At 31.6% G+C, this 23,475-nt stretch overlaps 6 protein-coding genes across 9 annotated transcripts in view; 1 reads left to right on the forward strand and 5 right to left on the reverse strand.

The window, feature by feature from the left end:
- Nucleotides 1-118: 118 nt before the first annotated feature.
- Nucleotides 119-3,487, reverse strand: LOC108742347 (E3 ubiquitin-protein ligase RFWD3-like). Of its 2 annotated transcripts, none has more exons than XM_018477528.2 (10): nt 3,361-3,487; nt 3,184-3,327; nt 3,023-3,123; nt 2,805-2,963; nt 2,504-2,742; nt 2,287-2,434; nt 2,116-2,225; nt 1,754-2,039; nt 608-1,112; nt 119-447 (listed from the first exon to the last, which is right to left on the reverse strand). In XM_018477528.2, exons 2-10 carry the CDS (start codon nt 3,227-3,229, stop codon nt 251-253), a joined length of 1,791 nt encoding a protein of 596 aa, XP_018333030.1. In that variant the 5' UTR covers nt 3,230-3,327; nt 3,361-3,487; the 3' UTR covers nt 119-250. The 2 variants fall into 2 exon arrangements, with proteins under 2 accessions (XP_018333030.1, XP_018333029.1); XM_018477527.2 differs by having other exon boundaries at nt 3,380-3,483.
- A 110-nt stretch (nt 3,488-3,597) lies between these two features.
- On the forward strand, nt 3,598-6,354 carry LOC108742348 (cytosolic non-specific dipeptidase). Its single transcript, XM_018477529.2, has 5 exons — nt 3,598-3,724; nt 3,828-4,186; nt 4,645-4,966; nt 5,454-5,874; nt 6,033-6,354. The coding sequence occupies exons 1-5, from the start codon at nt 3,690-3,692 to the stop codon at nt 6,324-6,326; spliced, it is 1,431 nt and encodes a 476-aa protein (XP_018333031.1). The 5' UTR covers nt 3,598-3,689; the 3' UTR covers nt 6,327-6,354.
- A 1,325-nt stretch (nt 6,355-7,679) lies between these two features.
- LOC108742340 (plasma alpha-L-fucosidase-like) lies at nt 7,680-12,229 on the reverse strand. Of its 2 annotated transcripts, none has more exons than XM_018477522.2 (7): nt 11,988-12,229; nt 11,744-11,885; nt 11,337-11,443; nt 10,260-10,562; nt 9,348-9,547; nt 8,480-8,728; nt 7,680-7,855 (listed from the first exon to the last, which is right to left on the reverse strand). In XM_018477522.2, the coding sequence occupies exons 1-7, from the start codon at nt 12,211-12,213 to the stop codon at nt 7,763-7,765; spliced, it is 1,320 nt and encodes a 439-aa protein (XP_018333024.1). In that variant the 5' UTR covers nt 12,214-12,229; the 3' UTR covers nt 7,680-7,762. The 2 variants fall into 2 exon arrangements, with proteins under 2 accessions (XP_018333024.1, XP_018333023.1); XM_018477521.2 differs by having other exon boundaries at nt 10,200-10,562.
- A 742-nt stretch (nt 12,230-12,971) lies between these two features.
- LOC108742326 (15-hydroxyprostaglandin dehydrogenase [NAD(+)]-like) lies at nt 12,972-15,412 on the reverse strand. 2 transcript variants are annotated; one of them, XM_025976480.1, is made up of 6 exons: nt 15,309-15,412; nt 14,606-14,761; nt 14,350-14,476; nt 14,116-14,222; nt 13,610-13,920; nt 12,972-13,141 (listed from the first exon to the last, which is right to left on the reverse strand). In XM_025976480.1, exons 2-6 carry the CDS (start codon nt 14,699-14,701, stop codon nt 13,030-13,032), a joined length of 753 nt encoding a protein of 250 aa, XP_025832265.1. In that variant the 5' UTR covers nt 14,702-14,761; nt 15,309-15,412; the 3' UTR covers nt 12,972-13,029. The 2 variants fall into 2 exon arrangements, with proteins under 2 accessions (XP_025832265.1, XP_025832266.1); XM_025976481.1 differs by lacking the exon at nt 15,309-15,412 and having other exon boundaries at nt 13,110-13,167; nt 14,606-14,778.
- A 1,184-nt stretch (nt 15,413-16,596) lies between these two features.
- On the reverse strand, nt 16,597-18,545 carry LOC112905004 (15-hydroxyprostaglandin dehydrogenase [NAD(+)]-like). The gene is made up of 4 exons (XM_025976482.1): nt 18,124-18,545; nt 17,545-17,671; nt 17,388-17,494; nt 16,597-16,961 (listed from the first exon to the last, which is right to left on the reverse strand). Exons 1-4 carry the CDS (start codon nt 18,217-18,219, stop codon nt 16,632-16,634), a joined length of 660 nt encoding a protein of 219 aa, XP_025832267.1. The 5' UTR covers nt 18,220-18,545; the 3' UTR covers nt 16,597-16,631.
- Nucleotides 18,546-18,919: 374 nt separating this feature from the next.
- LOC108742328 (15-hydroxyprostaglandin dehydrogenase [NAD(+)]-like) overlaps nt 18,920-23,475 on the reverse strand; it is a 13,071-nt gene continuing 8,515 nt past the window's right edge. The window contains exons 5-9 of the mRNA XM_025976485.1: nt 22,881-22,994; nt 22,599-22,725; nt 22,432-22,538; nt 20,386-20,705; nt 18,920-19,099 (exon numbers count right to left, since the gene is read on the reverse strand). Of these exons, the coding sequence (XP_025832270.1) occupies nt 18,994-19,099; nt 20,386-20,705; nt 22,432-22,538; nt 22,599-22,725; nt 22,881-22,994 (774 nt within the window). The 3' untranslated portion in view covers nt 18,920-18,993. The remainder of the gene's footprint in view (nt 19,100-20,385; nt 20,706-22,431; nt 22,539-22,598; nt 22,726-22,880; nt 22,995-23,475) is intronic.

Consider the following 23,475-nt stretch of genomic DNA (forward strand, 5'->3'; position numbering starts at 1 on the left):
TAAATTAATTTCTTATANGGGTAACTATTTACAAATATGATATATTTTGGAGAGAAAATTAAATTAAACTTTAACAACTTATTTTTTATTAGTTTATTAATTAAAAAAGATATGCAATAAAAAATGTCAAAAATATTTGCAATGACACAAAAAAAAAGTACATAAGTTATTTTTACAGGAAATTAAACTGAAAGTGTTTACTTTGTTTATTTTCATAAAGATTACCCAACAAAAGGATTCAGTGCAAATATCAGGAATATTTAAAAAACATTAATTTCTTTTCAGATAATGTAGCCAGAAAAGGTTGTTTATTAATTGTAAAACCACATAAGTCTAATATTGGTTCATGGGCAGGTATAGAACCCACCTGTTGACCCGTAGAAATACTCCACAGCAGGAGACTTTTGTACGATTCCTCATAAGCTGCGACATATTTGTCGTCTTCTCCTAAATGTAAAAAAAAAAAATTTGAAGAACATTAACAGCGCCAAAAGTCTACAGGGGCCATTTAAGTGTTACGTCCTTCTTCTACATGTACTTATTACACTTGAATGGTCCCTTACTCTATTAAAACTATGCTTACATAATATTGTGAATGACCTCCTACCTGAAATAATTGCTGATCTAGACAGCATCCTCTGCATCGAACCGCCTTTGAAGCAAAACACGGCGTTACCAGTAATCTTTTCGGTATCAGGATCTTTATCTAAATGTAATATAGAGTGTCTAGAATAGGGATTGGAGGAACTGGATCGAGTTGAGACAAGAAACTGATCCGTTTCTACATCTAATCGCATACTAACAAACGGTCCCGTGTAAGGTATCCAGTGGGACTCAAGTTCTTCTCCTCGGTTCGTGTATACATAGAGACCGTTAAGTTTACAACACATAAGCCCACCCTGGGATAATGGTACGCGACAGGGAGGAATAGACGCCAAGGATACCACAGGTGACATGTCCCCACTTTGGCTGTATGTATTTAGACTTTGCGAAACGTTTCGAATGTCGTACTGTAAGCACGAACCTTGCTGTTCGCCAACGTAAAACATGAAGGGGTTTTCCAAGTCCCAACAACATGACCATAACGCAGATAGGGCGGTTTTGGAAAATATCTTCAACCAAAAAAAAAGAGATTATTTGTAAGTAATAAAAAATGTGCAATGCAGTAATACAAGTTGTTCCTATCTATCAAATAATTACTGATTACAATTTTAATAACGACATACTTGGTTTTTAATATTTTGCATACTATCATTAAAGAAATTAGGAATTATTTTTATCACTACAATTATGTCAAGGCAAATAAATTGCAAATATATTACCTTCCGTTTTGCATTCCTTTGATAACGATTTTTCCTACTAAAATATGCATTAAATATTTTGATGTAAGGCCAGGAAATATTCTAAACCTTTTTTAGAATATTTGTCATAGTTAAAAAGATAAAACATTAGAACCCGAAATGTTCACCATTTGCTGCAATTTATATATGTGATACTATAGAAGATGATTTTACACTAGTTTTATTTTATTGGTTTTACATTTATAATTCTGAAATACTTTTAATGCGCCTTTTCTTACAGATATTATCTATTTTTCTTATTCGAATCCGTTGTATTGGGCCAATTTTCATTCATTTTCACACTTTTATGGACCCTAGTCCTTTTTCCGTTTTTGTTTGACAGAATGTTTCGAATTACTTGATATTTTTTAAATGTGTTTAAATTATTATGGGTAATAGCCCTTTTAACTTACCACAAAATTGTTGTTACTATCTGTTAATTTAAAAGTTTTGTCTAAACTGACGGTGATGAAATTTCTAGTTTGGGGTTGAAAACTGATATCTCTGATGGTCATTGAGTGTAAAGGAATGAATGCAGTAGTCTTATAGTTCGAAATGGCTATCTTTTTGACCCCATAGCCGTTAAATAACGGATTATTTGATTTAGTTGAAGTAATGAGTAAGTCAATATTACTCTGGCAATCTAATACTCTACAACCACCATCTTTATTGACTTCCAATACCTTTTCTATGTGTGCTCTTAAAAAAGACAAATATAATTTTTTTTAAATTACAGTTACAACATAATTGTTTTTTTTTTTATTGTGAATGTTACCTGATCTTTCCAGAATTATTATCATTTGGATTAATTTCTGATAATCTAACATGTTTTTGAGTTTCCAATGCTTTCTGCAATAGAGATATTTCTAGTTTCATTTTTTCAACCTATAAGGATAAAAATTGAATTAACTAACATTATAAATTTGTTTTAGTGAAAAATTCTTACCTCTTCTGTCATTTTCTGATTTTTAAGGGTAGATTGTGCCAATTTTTGCTCTAAAATGTTTTTTTCCTTGCTCACTTTATCAAAGCTTGTTTGTAGTTTGCTAAATTCTATAGCATCCATTGCAATTAATTTGGTAGCATAAATGTGTCTATGGGAAATTATGGAACATTAAGGAAAACCTGCTATTTATAATAACTATGTTTTTTCAAAGGCTCACCTAATTTCACGTAAAGTACATTTTTTTTTACATGTAGGACAACTTCTACTGGATTCAGTTATCCAGCGTTTAACGCAGGAAAATCCAAACAAATGACCACATTTTAAAGAGCATACTCTGTGATCTCCAACATTGGTCCAATCTTCTAAACAAATACTACAACTTATTCCTTCATCATTTTCCATAACTTTAATCTTCTTTCTGGGAGAGTCATCATCATTATCAGCATTTCCTAGTGTCTGAAAATTAATGTAGGTAAATTTAATGCTTTAAAACCATAAAAAAGAATAACAAATACAACCTTTTTACATCTTGAACATATCTCTAAAGTTTGTCGTTTACTTTGACTAAGATGTAAAGCAGGTTCATTTTGTCCTCCACTTATTTCATTATTTGGATGCACAATTTCAGTTTCTTCTACCTGAATTTCATTTGATACTTCATTATTGTCAGTGAGGATCTGTTACAGAGTGAATGAGAAATTGGTCAAATAAATAACATGTTTCTTTAAATGATTACCTGAATGTTTTCAGTTCGTACTAAAGGATTCGCTAATAAACTATCAATTTGTACTACATCGTTTGTTACAGTATTATCTTCATTTCCATCTAAACTATTGTCTGCAAATCAACAAACCCTCAATTATAATAATTGCTATGCTATTATTGTATTGTAATTACCAATATCCATTTCTAAGACAGTTTCACCGTCAGATTCTTGATTCATTACTTGTTTCTGTTATTATACTTATGTATATTATTTCAACTTTCAACAAATTAAAACTCATTTCTTTTTATAACCTCAATTCAAAAATTGTTAAGAAGCTAAAAAATAAATGGAATTTATACTGAAATTACCATTAAACGTAACGAATACTCTTATTATGGTCTCAAAAAGATGAGATTCTGCTTAATCTACAGTCAAATCTTATTAAATGATCTCAATCATCCCAATTTATTCTTACTACAACAATAATTCATCTATATTTCATCAACTAACCGGATTATGACATGACTTATGACAGATTGTTTTATCTTATCTATAGTTATTTTATCCGTTATCGCATGTAATTATCATACATTGCATATTTTTTTAAGTAAATATAAGCTGCAGAACATTTATGTTTTTACCAGTTATTAAACCCAGTTAATAAATTCAAGTAGTTTTTTGTGGTTTATTGCAGAAAATGTCTTTACCTGCTCCTTTACGAAAATTATTCGAGTAAGTTTACAGCTCACAGTATTTTTTAAAACATTTCTCTTTATGAGAAATTAAGTTTTTAAATTGTTGTACTTTCTACTGATCGTTTTTTTGGTATTTTCAGTTATGTAGAAAAGAATAAAACAGAGTATATAAGTAATTTAAAAGAAGCAGTGGCAATTCAATCTGTGTCAGCATGGCCAGAAAAAAGAAGCGAAATTAAAAAAATGGCAGAATGGGTAGCAAGTCGTTTAAAAGGACTTGGTGCTGAAATAGAACTTAGAGAAATTGGCCAACAAACATTGTACGATGGTCGTAAAATTCCTTTGCCACCTGTTCTTCTAGGAAAGCTTGGAAATGATCCAAAGAAGAAGACCGTATGCTTGTATGGTCACTTAGATGTGCAACCTGCTTTAAAGGAGGATGGATGGGATACAGACCCTTTTGTTCTTACAGAAAAAAATGGAAAACTTTTTGGTAGAGGTAGGTACAGATTTTAGATTTTATTTACATTTAGGTAATGCAATAATACTGGTAATGATAGAGGTTCTTTTTTTCAATTTTGAAATCTATTGCTTAGGAGAGGCTCCCAATAGACGTACAATAAGCTCTTACTTTTACATTTAAAAAAATGTCATTTTCTTTTATCATTTTATAACAATTGATATCATTTAATTTACATTTGTTTAAATATGAAATTAATATCATCTTTAATTTTCTTTGTTATTGTGGTTATAACAATATTAATTAATGAAATTGCATTTCACAGCTTCAACAGGCTTCTCATATGTCTTCTTGTACTTCACTACACATCTGAACTGGTTCATCATATTGGTCAACTTATTCAGACTGTTGACAAGGATGAAAAGTTCACAAAAGGNTTATTATCTTTGTTAGGAAGCCTCTGAAATTTGCATTTTAAATGTGCTAATCTTGATTAGGTTCCACTGATGATAAAGGTCCAGTGCTGTGTTGGATACATGCCCTACAAGCATACAAAGCAGTTGGAGAATCCATTCCTGTAAACATACGTTTTGTATTTGAAGGAATGGAAGAATCAGGAAGTGAGGGACTAGATGATCTTTTATTTGCAGAAAAAAACAATTTCCTTAAGGATGTTGATTACGTATGCATTTCTGATAATTATTGGCTTGGCACTGATAAGCCTTGCATTACTTATGGACTTCGTGGAATTTGCTACTTCTACATTGAAGTTGAATGCGCTGCCAAGGACTTGCACAGCGGCGTTTTTGGGGGCACAGTGTAAGAAAAATGTATACATATATCAAGATTACTAGATTTGCACATTCTTAAAACTCTTAAACATAACACAGTATGCAGTAGTTCAACATGAAAAAATGTTTAAAATAAGTTAATATCTGTGTACCAGCAGTAACACTTCAAAAGTCTGAAGAACGTTGAATAGACCGAAACGTTACAAAATACATATAGTTGTGTAATTATTTGACCGCCACTCTGGAAAAAACTACATAATTACATTTATTAGATTTTACTCATAATTTTTCTTTGTAAGTGATTCTGTATCTGTAATAGTTAATATTTTTATTGTTTTATTTAGCAGAAGGTCATTGAACACAAAATGGAACATTTCCTACAATTGCTGAACTTTGAAATTATTTGTATTTTACTTTCTGGTTTCGTTTTAAACAGTTATTACTATCAAATGAATTTTCTTGAAATAAAAATACCCTAATTTACATGTTAACTATTTACGAATTTTGTTTTTTAGGCATGAGGGAATGTCTGATTTAGTTTGGCTCTTGAATTCTTTGGTGGATGTGAATGGTAAAATATTAATTTCCCATATTTATGACGATGTGGCGCCATTAAGAGAAAATGAAAAGGAAATATACGAAAAGATTCACTTTAACATTAACGATTATAAATCGAGCGTTGGCTGTAATAAGTTGGCCCATAATGAGGACAAAGTGCAGCTGTTAATGCACAGATGGAGGTATCCTAGTTTGTCTATCCATGGGGTCGAGGGGGCATTTTTTGAACCAGGTCAGAAGACTGTAATTCCTGGAAAAGTGACTGGAAAATTTTCAATTCGGATTGTTCCCGATCAGGAGCCCCAAAAAATTGAGAAATATGTTGTTGATTATCTCAACAGCATTTGGAAAGAACGGAAAAGCCCTAATAAAATGAAGGTAGCATATATTTTCTTCTAAAGGGTAAAAAACGGACGAATAGAAATTACTTTTCTAAATCCTTAAAAATATGTCTGATTGAATATACCATTATATTACGAATTAATTCTATTATATTTTAAATGAAGACCACTTTTAAATTTTGTTATTCTTGTTAGGCTTCTATGGTACATGGTGGCCAACCATGGACTGAAGATCCCAACCATCCTCATTACCAGGCTGGTATAAAAGCCACCCAACATGTGTATAAAGTGGAACCTGATCTTACAAGAGAAGGAGGTTCAATTCCTGTCACTTTGACTTTACAACAGGCTACAGGAAAGAATGTTCTTCTTTTGCCTGTGGGAGCTGGAGATGACGGTGCTCATTCACAAAACGAAAAGATCGACGTCAGAAATTACCTCGAAGGGGTAACTATTTACAAATATGATATATTTTGGAGAGAAAATTAAATTAAACTTTAACAACTTATTTTTTATTTGACTGAAATTTATTAAACGATGTAGATAGTGTTTTACATTTTNAAACGGTCAAGACAACGAATGAATTTATAGCAAAGCTGAATTTATTTGTATTGACGGTTAAATATTTATTGTTTTTTTTTTTAATAATATCGACGTAGGTACCTACCTTTAATCCATCTATTTTTCAAAAGGACCTGTGCAAATTCTAATCCTATGCCACGAGCTCCTCCAGTGATCAAAGCTACTTTGCCGCGTACTGTTTCCATAGTGATCTTATTTCGTTAAGTCCTTTACATCTTGGAAGAGGAGGTCGTTAGGAGTAATTTAGGCTATTTTTTGTTTGTTTTTCTGTTTACCTGCTTGTACGGAGTCGAATCGATTTTAAAAACATTTTGCATGTATTAATAAAGGATTGAAAGGAGTTATTTGGGCTACTTTTTTGTTTTCCTTATATTTTTGTGAGAATTATGTAGCAGAAAGAGCGCCGCATATGCAACCTTGCAGACATGACTGTAAGTTGGCTGCATGTATTTTCTCAAAAATCTTTATTCTTTACGATAAATTGATAATATTTTAAATAGTTTGGGACGAACGAAGTCGCGGGCAGAAGGTAGTAAACAAATAAACAATAAAAATACTTGCGTCTTATTTTGCAACGGTTTATCTTATAAAGGCAATTTGATGTAAAAACATGAAATTAACTTGCTGTAGTATTAAGTAGTAATGGTCTGTCTATATTCTTTTAAGTATTAGCTCTTTAAAACTTGTAGGAAAATATGTAATTAAGAGATGCAATGGGGAAGGTCTAAATTTTTTTTATATGCCACATTTGAGTTTCACTAAAAATGGTTAATTATTTAATATACATTAAGTGTCCTGTTTTTAACTATTTCTACTTTTCCATATCAAGTGTGCGTCCACGCCAGAAAGTTGGCTGTGCTCACGAGAATGAATAAGTCGAGAGGGGACATTGGAAGACATTTAGATGTCATAGGATTGTATTAATTTGATAGAAGTTTGTGATTTACAATGTCTTGTAGTGTTGTTTACAAACATAAATCGAGTAAATTTGGTTTTAAAACGGTTCGGTTCCGCGTTTTTCGGTTTATTGAATATTACAAAGAAGTGATGTAGACAATGGATTGCGTTTATTTATTTTGAATTTTAACTATGAATGTGCTTGTTCGAACATGAGAAATACATGACAACCATTTTGTTTTCATCAGCAGGATTCTTCAGTATTTATTCTGTATTATTACACTGCGCGTAATAAAAAGTGCGAGGATTATCTGGCTTAAAGAGGAATAAGTATGAGGTAAGTTTTAAGTTATAGATATCATCGATTTTGATTTAATTGATTGTTTATTGAATCAGAGCGAGTTTTTTGTTAATAAAATTATAATAATTTGTTTTAAAAGTTTCAATTACTTGTTAAATTTAACTACCCAAGCCCAATTATTTTTAGTAAGGGCTTTATCGTCCAAGTTGATTTTTACAATATTGTCGTCAATATTCCACTAAAATAAAAGGAATTCTAATTATTAATAACAATAGCTACTACTTAATCATACCAGCATGTTTTGTTGCGTTTCTTTGATTTTCTAGACAGTTTGTTTATTTTCTAAATGTTAGTAGGGTGTTCTGGAAACCTTAGGATTCTTATTTTACTTTAGCTTTAAGTTTACTTATATGCATCAAAACAGTAATAGAAATAAATTTTGAAATATTTCTACTGTTTTAGAAAAATTAGCAGTTATCAATTTCTTAATAAACAAATATAACTTTATTCACAGGGTGAAATCAAAGCCAAAAGGGGCTAAAAGATATTTATCTTAAATAACAACCGTCAACGTTTCGTCCTAGTTGTCGGCTTTCTCAAGGCTAGTTATTTAAAGTTAATGAAGATGCTGAAGGCTGTTTTTTAAGAAATAAGTAACTTTTAACCCTGTTTGACTTTGCTACTGATTTAAGGTTTTCTTTACACCTTGTGCATATTTTAATGCTTAATCATTAATCATGGAATGTATGTATACTTAATCTAAATATGATTAAGTAATAAAATTTCACTTTTTAACTTTAAGAGTGGAAGATTAGCAACTAAGTTCATTTGTATTAAGGTAAAGGTAACAGTCACTGCTTACCTCAAGCTTTTCATTATTTTCTAATAACGTTACTGAAGATGGTGGGCTTTTCGAAAATAAGTCCACTACTGCGCCAATACTGAGAATATTTCTATCAGGCCAACTCAATACGATGGCATACACATAATTTTTTTTCGATGTGTACCATACATCAGAATTAACTGTATCATTTTGGTAAGTCCATGTTGTGGTGTTATAAATTGCCTCTCCATTCAGTGATAACCATGTGCCCAAATCGAGCAAACGTTCCTTTAAAAAATATTGTTACATAGAAATTAGAAAGATTAAAAAAAAATATTTTGTAGGGTCGTGAAATTGCTGTTCGCAAATAGTTAAGGATGTGGGATGTTCTAGTTTTAGGGAAATGCGAAGATTAGCTCAGGATAGGAAAGAGTGGAGGTGCGTGTCCAACTAGTTTTAGGACTGACGACCTTATTATGATGAGAGTCGTGAGTGACATTAAATGATATGTCTATATGTTGAGAATAATCAAAAATATTGAAAAAGTTCATCGTGGTACTGAAAACTTACTGAAATATAGGCACAAGGATGTTTTAATTTTTTTGATTGCTCATCCGTCATATCCGATCCCCAATGGCTGATGTAATACAATTTTTTTATTTAAAATTAGGTAAGCTGGTACAATTGGTCGAAATTTCACCACAAGTAATATTAGTTGTTTGTAAATAGTTAGTAATATAAACTACCTGGAATNTTAATTTTTTTGATTGCTCATCCGTCATATCCGATCCCCAATGGCTGATGTAATACAATTTTTTTATTTAAAATTAGGTAAGCTGGTACAATTGGTCGAAATTTCACCACAAGTAATATTAGTTGTTTGTAAATAGTTAGTAATATAAACTACCTGGAATATTGGTATAATTGTTCCTTCCTTGGTTGGTCCAATATTTACTAGTAAATTTCCTCCACAACTTACAGTTTGTGCCAAAGTTTTTATCAATTCATGAGTCGTTAGGTATTCGTTCAAAGGGGCATTTCTTCTATAACCCCAAGAATGTTTATCTAACGTCATAGCGTTTTCCCATTTATGAGATTGCAACGTACCTGAAAGGACATTAACAAATTTTATTTTTATAAATAATGTAATGTAATGTAATAATTACGTATTTAGTTACTTTTATCAATTTTTTTATAGAGGGTCACTCACACAAACCTTATTAATCTTTGTCTTTTTGGGGGTTTAAATTAATTTTAAGTGTATTTAGGTAATTCATGAAAGGGAAACAGCAAATTTATTATTAACTTTTTAATTTCTTTAACTTTGAAACCCATAATTTTTGGTGAGATGACATGAGATATCAGATTAACTTTCGAAGCTTTTTAAAATGATTTCCATTGGAAATATTCACCAGATGGTAGAATAATCCAATTTTCCCTACAAGCAGTAAAAGATTTTATTGACCACTTTTGCTTGACTTAGGGAAATTTTCATAGCCCTAAGGAATTTAGAGTCATATCAGAGAAAAGGGGATTTTTATATAATTTATAGTATTTTAGTAATTTAGTATAATTTTTGCGTCAAGTGAATTCTTGTTGCAAGTAACCTTTAGGCAGTTTTTTTTGTTAAATATGTTTTTTAAGTAATTTCGATAAAAAAACTAGAGAACAAAAAGAAATTCATCTGGTAACGCTGACTTTTGCTGATTAGGCGATAAGGGTTTCCGTTCCAAAAAAGCAGTTGTGTGGTTTTATTGACCTGGATTGTATCGATCATTGCAAGTGAAAAATCCCCCATGAAGGCACGATGTGTTTTTACCCCATCTGTCATTCACCACCACTATTTCTTTAACGGGACTTTCGTTATATAGCCAAGCCAGAAATTCTCTTGATTGCCAATATTCTACCGGAACTTCTCCCGCTCCATCTGACCAAAATACATCCGGTTTGTATGTATTCACCAATTCTTTCATTTCCGGTATTGCTTTTCTCACTGGGAAGATATTCCTTGAAAAGTTTGCCGCTTCGTCGGCGTTGTACATGGGATTGAACCATTCGAAAAATGAATGGTAAAGGCCAAAATGGATCTTCGTTTTGCTGCGTACCGCGTCTGCTAATTCTCCTGTAATATACCCCTTTTTTTAGATTCAACTATTATATTATATTGACGATTAATTATTTTATGTGCATAGGTACTCAAAGGTGCCCATAGTGCTTTAATTGAGTAACAAAACAAGATAAAATCATTAGGGAATGTATTCACACCACTTGACTCATTTTTTACTATTTTTACCCCCTTCCCCTCTTTTCGGTGCCCACTCGTAGTATATGCTGAGATCCCCTCCCTCTGGTTTTCACGCAGTAATTCATAAATACAGTTTTAAATAATTTTTTGCGAACAAAATCTTTTGAATATAACCCAAAAAAACGCGAGATTTTCCTAGAGGATATTGACTACGTGACGAAAATCGAAGTCCCCTGCTCCTGTGTCCAAGCGTGGTATTTTTGAAGACTCCCTCCCACCCTGACTGGTCATATAGTATGGGTACGTTCCCTTATGTATCTCTGACAAATCAATAGATACTACTTTTTAATGGTGTGAAAAGATATAAAAAAGAATTTTTGTTAGTTTTCAACTAATTAAAGTTATTTTGTTATTCTTATCAGTAAGTCTTATCAAGCAACAAAACACATAAAACTGTCATTAGCTATTAAAGATATTATTACAGTTGTTTTGATAAATATAAACAAATTGTGCATTACCTAATTATTTTTATATTTGGGGTTGGTTATATTTTTATAATCCCATCTTTTTTAATAACTTAAACAGAGAGCAAGAATTTTTTGTAATATCTATTCAATTTTATTATGATTTGTTGTATTTGAACGAACTTGCCTACTAAATCTCTGTGTGGTCCCAGGTCTTTGGCATTCCAACTATATGAAAATTCTGAAGGCCACAAAGTAAATCCTTCATGATGTTTACTTGTAAGAACAACATACCTTAACAACATTCAAAAAATTATGTACAAACAGTTTTTAAGAAAATACTACTTACTAAATATACATTTATTAATTAGTCAATTTGATTAGTAGAATTATTTGTATAGTTTTCCATGAATAAGTAAAACCAAGAGAATTCAATTTTTGGTAGGAATTTAACACTGTAAATTTGTTTATTGTAGATTTTTTCGTTCTATTTTAATCGTATCAAAAAAATATATAAATAAACTCTTGTTTCAGCATTTCACGTATAAAGGCTGATTACCAATTTAATGATTACTATCTTACAATATTATTTACTTTGCTCCAGATTTCTCAAATAATTCAGCCCATTCGTTGGGATTAAAAAATTCTGCAGTAAATTCCTTGCCGAAGTCTTGATAAGTAAAACGTGGAGGGTAGTTTTTTGTCATAAATTCTACATATTCTGCTTTCCGTTGACCTTCAGAAATACAAAAATCTTTAGTTTTTCTTTTTATTGGCATTAAATATTTCAATTTAATAAATTTGACAGTTATAAATGATTCCTTTTTACGGATTTTACCTTTCCAAAATTGCCAAAACCACTCTGACCCAAAACTAGGAACTGAAAAGACTCCCCAATGAATAAATATGCCAATTTTGGCCTCGTCATACCATGAAGGCAACGGTCTTTTGTCTAAACTTTCCCAGGTAGACTTATATTTAAAAGATTTAACAAGAAGCACTTGATAAAATATACAAGAAGTGAAAAGCAAAATGAAACTAACTGTGTTCGCGTACATGTTCATTTTTATAACTGATAATATTTCCAGTATGAATTGGTTTTGTTAAGCTAAAGGTCATTTTTATCAGTTGTTCATAACACCATTTTGATGCTTAGTTAATTGTTCATTCTTGGTACTCTTCTTAAGGTCTTACGATGGTTCGATAATATCTGCGGACAAAATCAGATAAAAGATCAATTAAATAAAAAATATTTGAATTTTAAATTTTATTGTAGAAAGTACTTAAGCACGTAGGGATGAAATTTAGGAATAGAAGTGTGATACATAGCTTATATAAAGGGCAAGAGGTAGTCATAGAATTTGAGCAACATCTAGAGAAATAAATATTAGAATGGGAGTTAAATTAATTTTAGTTTCTATGCTTTTAAACCTTGTGCAGGTATTGTGACTCGTCAAAGTCTTTTCCAAGGGCTTAATGAGCTGGCTAAAGGGAGGGGCGTGTCCTCCCTTTGCCCTTCCTATGCCCATGAATATTCCATATTATATTTTTTCTTATTGCACATTTTTATGACATCTTTCGAAGTAGTCCCTATCTGGGGAGGACTATTTTATATAGGGGGAGGGTTGGTGGGACACCTTAAATATGAAGGGTTGGTTGGTTAGAGATAAACAGGAGTTCGGAGGGGTAAAGATAGACCTAGACTAGACTACTGTTTGCAAATGGTTCGATAAATGCAAAAATTATTGCAAGGTAGGATGAAGTGTAAATGTAAACGAGTATAAGTAAAATCAAAATTTTTTATTTTTATAAGTGTACATTTTAAACTTGTAAATTATAAGACGAAAAAAACCCTCTCAGATGTTTTTACTTTGTTTTAATTATTGATTAAAGTTAATAGGAATAGCCTCATTTCCATCATCTATTACCCATACCGAACCATTAACACCATTTTCAATTACGGTTATTAGCTCCTTGGCCACGTGGTTAGGTCTAAAAATGCTGATTATTGAGCTAAACTTTTGGAAAAAACCATTTTGAAAAACAAAAAAATATTAAAATACAACAAATCTAAATAGATGTGCTTAAATAAGTCTCAAATTAGATCGCAAATATTTTAATGTTACATACATCCGTTAATCGTAGGACAAACAGGTAGAAACATTCAAATAAGACCAAAGAACATAAATAGAGTTTTTCGCATTTTCTCAATTTTATTTTCTGAGATTATAAATATCTTGGTTAATATAATAAAAAAAGAACAACATTGCGTTATGATCAAATACTAAAATAGAATGCAAAAAATATAAGCCATTGTCGAAAACGTATCCGAAAATTTTGGTTATTAGGATGAATTCAGAATTATTTAGTGTGTAATTTCTAGAAAAGCAATTAAAAAAATGGAAAAACTTAGGTATTTTTATGACTTTAAACACAAAAAGTAAATACAGATTTACATACTCTTGCATTCCAATAAGTGTTGCCATTTCTTTAAGACTATCTTCATTATTCAAAAGAGCAGTGTTAGTTAAACCAGGACATATGGTTAGAACTCGAATTTTCTTATTGGCATTCGACTCTGCCAAACTAATTTTTCGAGAGTACCATAAAACGAAACTTTTAGTACTACAATAGATGGGTAATATTGGGAGTCCTGCATTTTGTTCAAGGGCTCCAATCGAGGACATATTTATTATAATTCCTTCGTCTCCAGATTTAAATTTTGGTAAGTAGTCATTTAATGCCAGCAATGTTCCATTAACAACACCAGTCTAATGTGAATTAAAATAAGAATTTTAAATTAAATGTTAATATAACAAACTTTTTATACGAAAGTAATGGTTAATATAAATCCTTTACATGACTCATTACAAAAATAATGGTTAATGGAAATATTTTCCATATAAGGGATAATGATAACGAAAATTAATGGAACTGGTAATTATCTGATACACTTTTTCTCTTACACAATTAATTGAAATTGCATTTTTCCAATTTTCTTCGTCAATTACAGCTGCGTTGTTTATTACTATATCAAGTTGTTTAAACTTATCCATGGTTTTTTTAAATGTTTCTGAAAATTAAAAGAACAATGATACTCTTAGTAGACATTCTGAGAAGTGACAAAGTTAGAGGTATTGGTAATCAGTTGCAACGTCCATGCAATATTAACATTAATCACTACCCATACTTGTACCTACCTTTTAATTGTTCAAAGTCGGATACGTCTGCAAATAAAAAAATAGCCTTTTCTAAAGAATATTCCTTGTTTATTTTATCTATTGCTCGATTTCCAGCTTCTTCGTTAACATCTACAATTGCGACACCCTACAATATATTATATATAAAAAAAACGGTCAAGACAACGAATGAATTTATAGCAAAGCTGAATTTATTTGTATTGACGGTTAAATATTTATTGTTTTTTTTTTTAATAATATCGACGTAGGTACCTACCTTTAATCCATTTTTCAAAAGGACCTGTGCAAATTCTAATCCTATGCCACGAGCTCCTCCAGTGATCAAAGCTACTTTGCCGCGTACTGTTTCCATAGTGATATATATTTTATATTTCCTTATTAGACGCGATTGACATAATTAAAGACAGTATAACTGTAGATATACAGGGGCAAAAGATTAATATGCTTAGATTGGCAGATAATATAGCACTATTAGCATCTAGCAAGGAAGACTTAGAGTTAGCTTTAAATAAAATGAAATCGTATGAAAATAAATAAAAGTAAAATAAAAATATTGATATGCAAGGGAAGAAAAAGTAGGGAAAGAGCGAATATAAAGATAGGAGGCGAAAAATTAGAAGAAGTGGCTGATTTTAGGTATCTAGGAAGTCAGATAAGTCAAGACAGAAAGAGTAGTAGGGACATAAAGTAGAGGATAGCGTAGGGTGGAGTCCCCTTCAATAAAAAGAAGTCAGTTCTATGCTCACGAACAATTGATTTAGAAATTCAAAAAGGTTTGTATTTGGACGGTAAGAAAAGGTTAGAAGCGTTCGAAATGTGGCGTTACACGCGAACGATGAGGATACCGTGGATAGAGAAGGTTAGATAAAGAGGTATTAAAAAGAATAGGAGAACAGGGGACTCTATGGAAGTCAATAAAGAATAGGCGGTGGTAGGCGCATATACATAAATGTACTTACTGTAGAATATTTAAATTGGTTTTGGATTTTTCAGTTTTTAATACCTTTTTTATCATATAAGGTGTATCACTTTCAACTAGATACTAGATAACAAGTGTGAATTCGTTGTAGTACACTACTGCATTAAATAGTTTGATGTTTGATAGCAATGAAATTCTAGTAAACAATAGGCAATTAAATTTTAAGAGTTTAGAAAAAAATTGAGCTATTGTTTTTTGTTCTGGTTATTAATGCGTTTCATTTTATTTTAGTTTTTTTATCTAGTCTAACATGTTTGGCAGAATTTAATGCAAGAAAAGGATAGTAACTATATAAAACTTTGAGTAAATATGACCGATATGGACAATTCTGTATCTAATTCAAATTTCATTGTGAGCTTTTTCTTAACACTTCTTTCTTTATACTTATTAACTCAAACTTTCGAAAATTTTTGGAAAAAATGTATACAGTAATTATTAATAATATTTTTAGAATGCTATTTATTGCGGATTACAACGATTAGATAGGTATAATTTTAAAATAGGGCATGGACGTAAATTGCCAGGCTTGTAACGGGTCACGTTCCTATCTCTTCGCTTTGGACTATTTAAAGCATTAGAAAGCGCATTAAGGAGTTACAATAACTTTGTATATTTTTTAGGCGATTTTTTTTATTTATTGTAATACATACTAAAATCTATTTATTTTGTGAGAGAAGAAATCTCGGTATTATTTCGATAAAATAGGTGAAAAGCCTCTTCACTTATTTCACCTGAATAGCCCACCACTGCAGTTATGGTATTTTATCTGTATTATTCTTTTTCATTATAGAATATATATATATATATAGAACGTAATTAAAACTATCTACTTTCATAAAAAAATATTGAGGCTCTTTTAAATATGTTTATACATCTATATAAATAAATTAATTTGGAGTGTCTGTCTGTAATATTGAAATAATTGTCTTTTACTGATTTCTATAAGTACTTTACATCTACAAAGAGGAGGTTGTTAGGAGTAATCTAGGTTATTGTGTGTTTGTTTTTCTGTTTGCCTGCATGTATGGGCTCGAATCGATTTTAACAACATTTTACATGTGTTAATAAAGGGTTGAAAGGAGTTATTTGGGCTACTTTTTTGTTTTTCTTATACTTTTGTAAGAATTATGTAGCAGAAAGAGCGCCGCATATACAACCTTACAGACATTATTGTAAGTNGTGCAATTTAAAATTAACAGAAATAACGAGTAAAGTCGTTTTTATAAATGGCTGCCGTAGTATATAGATGCCCTTTTTTTGATAGGCACCGAATAGACAATAGATAGTATAGGTTTTTGTTTACTTACCTTTGTCCCTGCAGTTGTTCGCTATCTTTTAAAAAAAATTCAGTGTACTCAGGACCAAGACATTTGCATTTTTTTAAAATGCCTGTATCGGTAAGACCGGGGCAAATGGTAAGAATTTTGACTTTCGTTTTTTCGTAATAAACGTCTGCGCTTATGGCGCGACTGAAGCCAGAAACGAAAAATTTGGTTCCGGTGTATACTGGTAAACCTCTGCCGGGGTACAGAGTGCACACTGAAGATACGTTAATTAAATAACCCTCTTTTCCACTTTTATATTTTGGGAGGTATTCGTGTACCGCTAATAACGTTCCATGAACAACGCCGATCTAAAGTAAAACGGGGTCAATCAGTTCAAATAATAAAAAGAAAAGAAAAAAAGGGGCAGATGTGGGTCTAAATCGGACCTTTTTAGGGCTGCCTCAACAAGTTAAGACTTAAATTAAGTATTTCAATCTCAAAACTCAAAAAATGAGGATTAGGCGCTAGGTATGTGAAATAAAAAGACAAAACAATCAAGAGAGCAGCCATTTTGAAATGCCTTAGTACATCAAGATTTTAAGATATTTTAATTTAATTTCAATATTCTAGAGCAATTCTGGACTGGATTCGCGTTTAAGTTTGAAAATTATATTATACAACTGTTTAACGTTAGACTATAGTAAATTTAGATTGCCCTGATTTGAAATTTAATCGTAAAATATACTTTGGGCTTTTCCTAAAGACGCTGGTAAAACCTAGGATAACTAACTTACGCAATTAATTTGTATTTGTTTCTCATAGTTAGCATCATCGCCAATTCCTGCATTATTAATGACTATGTCCAATTGATTAAACGTTTGAATAGCTTTCTTGAAACCAACTGAAACGAGATCTTTAAAATTACATAAAAATGTCAGAATTTTTATTTGCCTTCCAGTTGACTCTTGTCAGCTACATCTGCTTTTGTAAAATCCACTTTATCTGATCCAAATTCCTTTACAATTTGTTCCTTGACATTCTCGAGTAAGTCTGTGTCAATATCCACTAATTCAACACCCTAAAAATTTAAGTAGATACTTTTAAAATAAAATACCGCTATCGCTATGCGGCCATCCATAAAATACGTCACTCAGAATTTCACCTCCTTGGACCCTCCCTACCCTTCGTCACGGTAAGTCATACTATCAGCAACCCCCTTGACAGATAGTGCGTCACAAAAGCTACCCCTTTCCTGTAAACGTTTTTTTAATGACTTTCTACCGTAATGAAAATTTTCAAGAAATGTCAACTTAAATAAATTTAAAATAAAACTGATGAACTGCGAACGTCACATTTTCTTAGACCCCCTCGCCTTTGTCAATTGATACCCCTCCCTCCTTATTTGCAAGCGTATTTTACGAATGGCTTCAATTTTTACATGATGAAGACAATTAGTACATATAGTTTTAATGTCGTTGATATTGATGCACAAACTTGGCAAAAATATTGATAGAGGTTTTTAATTATTACCTTGGCTCCATTTCGTAAAAGTTCTTGAGCGAACGCAAACCCTATACCTCCTGCACCACCGGTTATTAAAGCCACTTTTCCTTGTACCACGGACATGTTTTAAACAAAAAATAAATTTATATACGTATATTTTCAAAATATATATAGGATCTACTGTTTTCACAAGTTGTCTGTTGTTGTATACGATAAAATAATAGTGATAAGAAAAATTATCAACAGAATTTACTAAGGTTTAGTCGTTTAGTAGGTGACTTTAATTAATATTTAATAGGTGTATGCCATGATAATTTAAAACACTTCAAGGCTAGTGAACTGTTTTATTTTGGACCTTTGTTTACGAAGACGTCTTTAACTACTGCAATCATTTTATATAAACGCAAATAGAGAAAGAATACTCTTATGTTTACCAAGGAACTTGTCCGTGACCTAATAAGATTTATTTATTATATATTTTTTATAATTTTTTTTTAAACATTCGATAAGAATGAAAAAAACTTTTGATTCAATAACATGGAGATTAAATTAATGACATTGTAGAACTTTAGTTATTAAAAATTATTATCGTTGGATTTAGTCTAAAAGGTTTGGACAATTCGTTTTAGCACGAATTACCGTATCTTTTTTGCTATGGCAAAATATTTACGTTATTCAGAGCCCAAATTATTGAAACCTACTTTTGACAATCTTACAAGATATGTATGACCCATATTAAATGGTACCGTAAGTAATTTAACAAGTACATGGAAATATTCGATTACATCGACTCATATTTTCTGATTGTTTTTAAGGATCTCAGTTAAATAAACTACATAAAAATTTATTGATTTAAAATACACTGAAACTAACATGAAGTTGTTGGCCGTAAGGTTCTTAATATGTAATTTCACGAGCAGGTTCTTTGTTCTCTATAAGCCATACTGTCCCACTTGTTGCTGTATTCAGGATATTTACTAGTTCTTTTCCCATGTGGCTGGCCCTACAAAAAATACATTTCCTGATGAAATTTTACAAAACAGTGACGTCTACTAACGAAAAACTGAAAAGGCGGGCATCTAATTATTATATTTACTCATCTTTTGAACAAGTTTAAAACGATCTACGGAATTTTTAATGTGTAACTTACCAGTTTGTAAAGGACATGCAACAGATTACCTCTACACACGATCGGATATTTTATAGGGTTGTTCGGAAAGTCATTTCGTTTTTTTTGTGGAAATGAAAGACAGTTTTCGTATAATAAACAAATACTTTATTAAAATTTTGGAGTGACCGGAACAAATAATAATCCGATGGTGCCAGGTCTGGAGAATATGGTGGGTGTAGCATTGTATCGCATTCAAGCTGTAAAAGCTTTTGGCGAGTGACCAAACTTGTGTGAGGTCTCGCGTTGTCTTGGTGAAACACTACACCTTTCCTGTTGATTAGTTCTGACCTTTTCTGTTGAAGTGCATCATTCAGTTTGTCCAGCTGACGACAGTAGACTTCCGAATTAATCGTTGTGTTATCCGGTAAAAGCTCAAAAAAAACGATTCCTTTAAAATCCCACCAAACAGACAGCATCACCTTTTTTTTCTCTGTGAGAACATGGGGAACCCATACATCGAGCTTCGAGGATAATCCCAGGCCTTTCAAGTGGTCATAAACTGTTGAATTTGATAAATTTAACCTCAATCCGATCTCACGTGTTGTTATTCGCCGGTTCACATCAACTAATGCCTTTATCGCGTCTTTATCAGCTTCAACCGGCCTTCCCGAACGTGGTGCATCTTCGACATCAAAATTGCCGGATCGAAATTTTGCGAACCAGTTCTGGCACTGGCGTACTGTCAACACACCTTCTCCATACACATCAGTCAATTTCTTTCTGGCTTGAACAGCGTTTTTACCCTTTCTGTAGTAAAACAGTAAGATATGTCGAAAATGCTGCTTATCGCTCTCCATATTTAAAAGGTCACCAACCAAAAACTACTGCGTAGAATTAATTGGAATTTTTCACACACAAGCCTTGCTATATGAGCTCTCAAAGCATATAAAAATTATACGGCTTTAATGTGAAGTTGGGTGCAAAAGAATACAATTAAATTCTCTGTCGGGAAAAACCAAAATGACTTTCCGAACAACCCTATAGATCTTAAGTAATTGATATTATCTTTGAAATAGAAAAGTTTAATATTTTGGGTCTCTATGTCGTATACTTCGTAGGTTGTAACATTTCTGTGACCGTGATATGTATAGCAAAACTTTTAAAAGGTAGCTACTTACTCCTGCACTGGTGCTGCTTCTATGTCTTTCAAACGAATTCTGGTTAACTCAGGATCCAGACCTTTTAAGACAATGTTTGTCTTTGTAGCGCCTGGACAAAGTGTAAGAACTTTAACTTTTGTTTTCTCGTAATAATCACTTGCACCTATGGCGCGACCAAACCCAACGACAAACCATTTAGAACCAGTGTATATCGGTGCAAACGATGCAGGATGTAAAGCACAAATTGAAGATAAATTCACCACGTAACCTTCTTTTCCACTTCTATATTTTGGAAGGTATTCGTTTACTGCTAAAAGAGTTCCGTAGACCACGCCGTTCTAATGAAAATTAGGATTATTGATGTTGTTGATATTTTGAAATTACTGATTTTTTTTAAATTAAAATAATTATTATTATACATTCGTAACTAATTCATTCGTAGTAGAAGTCTGATTTCGTTCTGGGGGAATCTAAAAGCATATCAAACTATTTTATGAAATTAAATAATCATTCTGTATAAAGTAAGACTAAGACCAGTTTTGGTATTGGTCTTGGTCTTACTTATTCGGGCTAGGTCCTGCCCAAATACTTCTAGTCTTGGTCTTAGTCTTGATCTTGCCGATATAGTCTCCGTCTTAGTCTTGGTGTTGGCAATATAGTCTCTGTTTTGGTCTTGGTGTTGAGTGTTAAGTCTTGGTTTTGTTTATTTATTTTAATAGTTACGTTTTTTTTAACAATACTTCCAAGCACAATTTTTTTTATTTACTGACACAATAATTGTCTTAAATACTGAAATTTTCCGTCATACATGCGAGCTTGTCATTACTTTTAAAGAAAATAGGGTCGATATATAACATACATAAATCCATTGGAAGTAAAAAAAAATCTTTCGTTTAGTCTTGCGTATTTGATCTTGGTCTTGCGTATTCGGTCTTGGTTTTAATCTTGGTCTTGTTTGTTCGGTACTGGTCTTAGTCTTTCATTTTTTGCTCATCACTTTACGATATATGTTTTTAGGTCTTTTCTGTATCTAGTTTAGAACTTTTATATTTATAATTGATAGCCCTGTACATATTTAGAAATACACTATTTTCAGGAAGCAAGATACAATTCAAAAGTTGAAATTAGTTGCTAGTTAAACTTTTAAAAAGTTTCAGTGTTACTATATATAGTAATAACGATACTTATTGCTAAGTATTTAAATTTTATTTATCGATAAGTCGATAGCAAGGAGGAGTTAGAGATAGCTTTAAATAAAATAGAAGTGGTATTGACAAAACAGTACTGTATGAAAATACATAAAAGTAAAACAAAAATACTGGTATGCAAGAGAAGAAAAAGTAGGGAAAGAGCGAATATAAAGATAGGGGGCGAAAAATTAGAAGAAGTGGCTGAGTTTAAGTTAAGACAGAAGGAGTAGTAGGGAAATTCGAAAAAGATTGTTAAAGGGCTATGCTCGGAGCGCGGCACTGTACGGGTGCGAAACATGGACAGTAGGCGCGGCGGAAAGGAAAAGGTTAGAAGCGTTCGAAATGTGGTGTTACAGGTGAATGATGAGTATATAGTGGATGGAGAAGGTTAGAAATAAGAGATATGAGAAAGAATAGGAGAAAAGGGAACTCTATGGAAGTCATAAGAAATGGGCGAGATAGGTTGGTAGGATACCTTCTCAGGTATAAAGGTTTAGTCGGAGTCATATTAGAGGCACAGAGGAGTTAGGAGGGGTAGAGGTAGACTTAGATTAGATTACTGTTCGCAAATAGTTAAGGATGTGGGTTGTTTTAGTTTTAGGGAAATGCGAACATTAGCTCAGGGTAGGAAAGAGTGGAGGTACGTGTTCAACCAGTCTTACATCTGACAACCTTATGGTGATGATGATGACTTGATAGAGTTAATATCTAATAATTTAATTAAAAATTAATGTGAAGTAATATTAAATTAAAAGTAGAATACTTATTGTATGTCTTTTGAATAATTGATCCACACAATCTTTCAAACATGGTTACTGTAGGAATTTTTTCTGCGTAAAATTGAGTATGTATTGGCAGAATTTAAATAACTTACACAATTAATTTGTATTTCTTTCTCGTAGTTAACATCATCGAGAATACCTGCATTATTAATGACTATGTCCAACTGATTAAATACCTGAATAGCTTTTTTGAAAGCAGCTGAAATGATAATAAAAATTAAATATAATATCGTCGGAATGTTTATTTGGGATTGTTTACCTTCCAATTGATTTTTGTCAGTAACATCTGCTTTTGTGAAATCTACTTTATCTGGTCCAAATTCTTTTGCAATTTGTTCTTTGGCTTTCTGAAGCAAATCCGCGTTGACATCCACTAATTCAACTGCCTAAATATTTAAATACTTTTAAAATAAAATACCGATAGCCATGAGTACTGTTTTCTAATTTGCTGTTTTCCTAAGATGAAGGCAATTGCATAATTTTAATGTTATCTATATTAATGTGCAGTTGACAGAGACATTGATACAGTTTTTTTAATTACCTTAGCTCCGTTTCGTAATAGTTCCTGAGCGAATGCAAACCCTATTCCACCTGCACTACCGGTAATTAAGGCCACTTTTCCTTGTACTACGGACGACATATTTGAATAAGAAAACTAATGTATCTGTACGTTTCCAAATATATATAGGTATAGGATCGTGTCCTAGGTCTTACTATTTTCAGACATTGTTGTTGTATATGATAAAATAATGATAAGACAAATTATCAATATTTGCAGTGCTCTCCTACAGTTTTAATAGACAGTGACTAAAAATTAATAATATTTGGAATATTTCATAATAATTTGAAATATTTGAAAACTAGCAAATGGTTTTCATAAAAAAATACTCTTCCGGTTAGTGAATTTTAGACTTTTATGATTTTCAAGATTTTGTTTTTTTGATTTTATTTGTTTACAATTATTCAATTATTGAATTAAAAAGTAATTCTAATTCAATAATCAAACTGAAGGATTTTAAAAAGTTATTTTTTTCTGCTTTATTCATTTACTTACAGATGGATTATCGGCTATGTGAATTAATATAGGTAATAATTTGACATAATAAAAATTAGTTATTATTTTTATTAGTTTGTCC

This window comes from Agrilus planipennis, unplaced genomic scaffold (assembly GCF_000699045.2).
Source record: "Agrilus planipennis isolate EAB-ADULT unplaced genomic scaffold, Apla_2.0 scaffold329, whole genome shotgun sequence".
Classification (NCBI taxonomy): Eukaryota; Metazoa; Arthropoda; class Insecta; order Coleoptera; family Buprestidae; genus Agrilus; species Agrilus planipennis.

Excerpts from the sequence above, each read along its gene's own strand:
- LOC108742347 (XM_018477528.2), bottom strand. The coding sequence starts at position 3,229 with ATGAATCAAGAATCTGACGGTGAAACTGTCTTAGAAATGGATATTG. Across the intron at positions 2,964-3,022 it reads TACGAACTGAAAACATTCAG|ATCCTCACTGACAATAATGA; the intron begins GTAATCATTTAA and ends ACTCTGTAACAG. Across the intron at positions 2,435-2,503 it reads TGTACTTTACGTGAAATTAG|ACACATTTATGCTACCAAAT; the intron begins GTGAGCCTTTGA and ends AATTTCCCATAG.
- LOC108742348 (XM_018477529.2), top strand. The coding sequence starts at position 3,690 with ATGTCTTTACCTGCTCCTTTACGAAAATTATTCGA. Across the intron at positions 4,187-4,644 it reads TGGAAAACTTTTTGGTAGAG|GTTCCACTGATGATAAAGGT; the intron begins GTAGGTACAGAT and ends AATCTTGATTAG. Across the intron at positions 4,967-5,453 it reads GGCGTTTTTGGGGGCACAGT|GCATGAGGGAATGTCTGATT; the intron begins GTAAGAAAAATG and ends TTTGTTTTTTAG.
- LOC108742340 (XM_018477521.2), bottom strand. The coding sequence starts at position 12,213 with ATGAACATGTACGCGAACACAGTTAGTTTCATTTTGCTTTTCACTTCT. Across the intron at positions 11,886-11,987 it reads GTTTTGGCAATTTTGGAAAG|GTCAACGGAAAGCAGAATAT; the intron begins GTAAAATCCGTA and ends GTATTTCTGAAG. Across the intron at positions 9,548-10,199 it reads CAATGATCGATACAATCCAG|GTACGTTGCAATCTCATAAA; the intron begins GTCAATAAAACC and ends ATGTCCTTTCAG.
- LOC108742326 (XM_025976480.1), bottom strand. The coding sequence starts at position 14,701 with ATGGAAACAGTACGCGGCAAAGTAGCTTTGATCACTGGAGGAGCTCGT. Across the intron at positions 14,477-14,605 it reads TTTTGAAAAATGGATTAAAG|GGTGTCGCAATTGTAGATGT; the intron begins GTAGGTACCTAC and ends AATATATTGTAG. Across the intron at positions 13,142-13,609 it reads ACACTTATTGGAATGCAAGA|ACCTAACCACGTGGCCAAGG; the intron begins GTATGTAAATCT and ends CAGCATTTTTAG.
- LOC112905004 (XM_025976482.1), bottom strand. The coding sequence starts at position 18,219 with ATGTCCGTGGTACAAGGAAAAGTGGCTTTAATAACCGGTGGTGCAGGA. Across the intron at positions 17,495-17,544 it reads TGACAAGAGTCAACTGGAAG|TTGGTTTCAAGAAAGCTATT; the intron begins GCAAATAAAAAT and ends ATCTCGTTTCAG. Across the intron at positions 16,962-17,387 it reads AACAAATACAAATTAATTGC|ATCGGCGTTGTTCATGGAAC; the intron begins GTAAGTTAGTTA and ends GTTTTACTTTAG.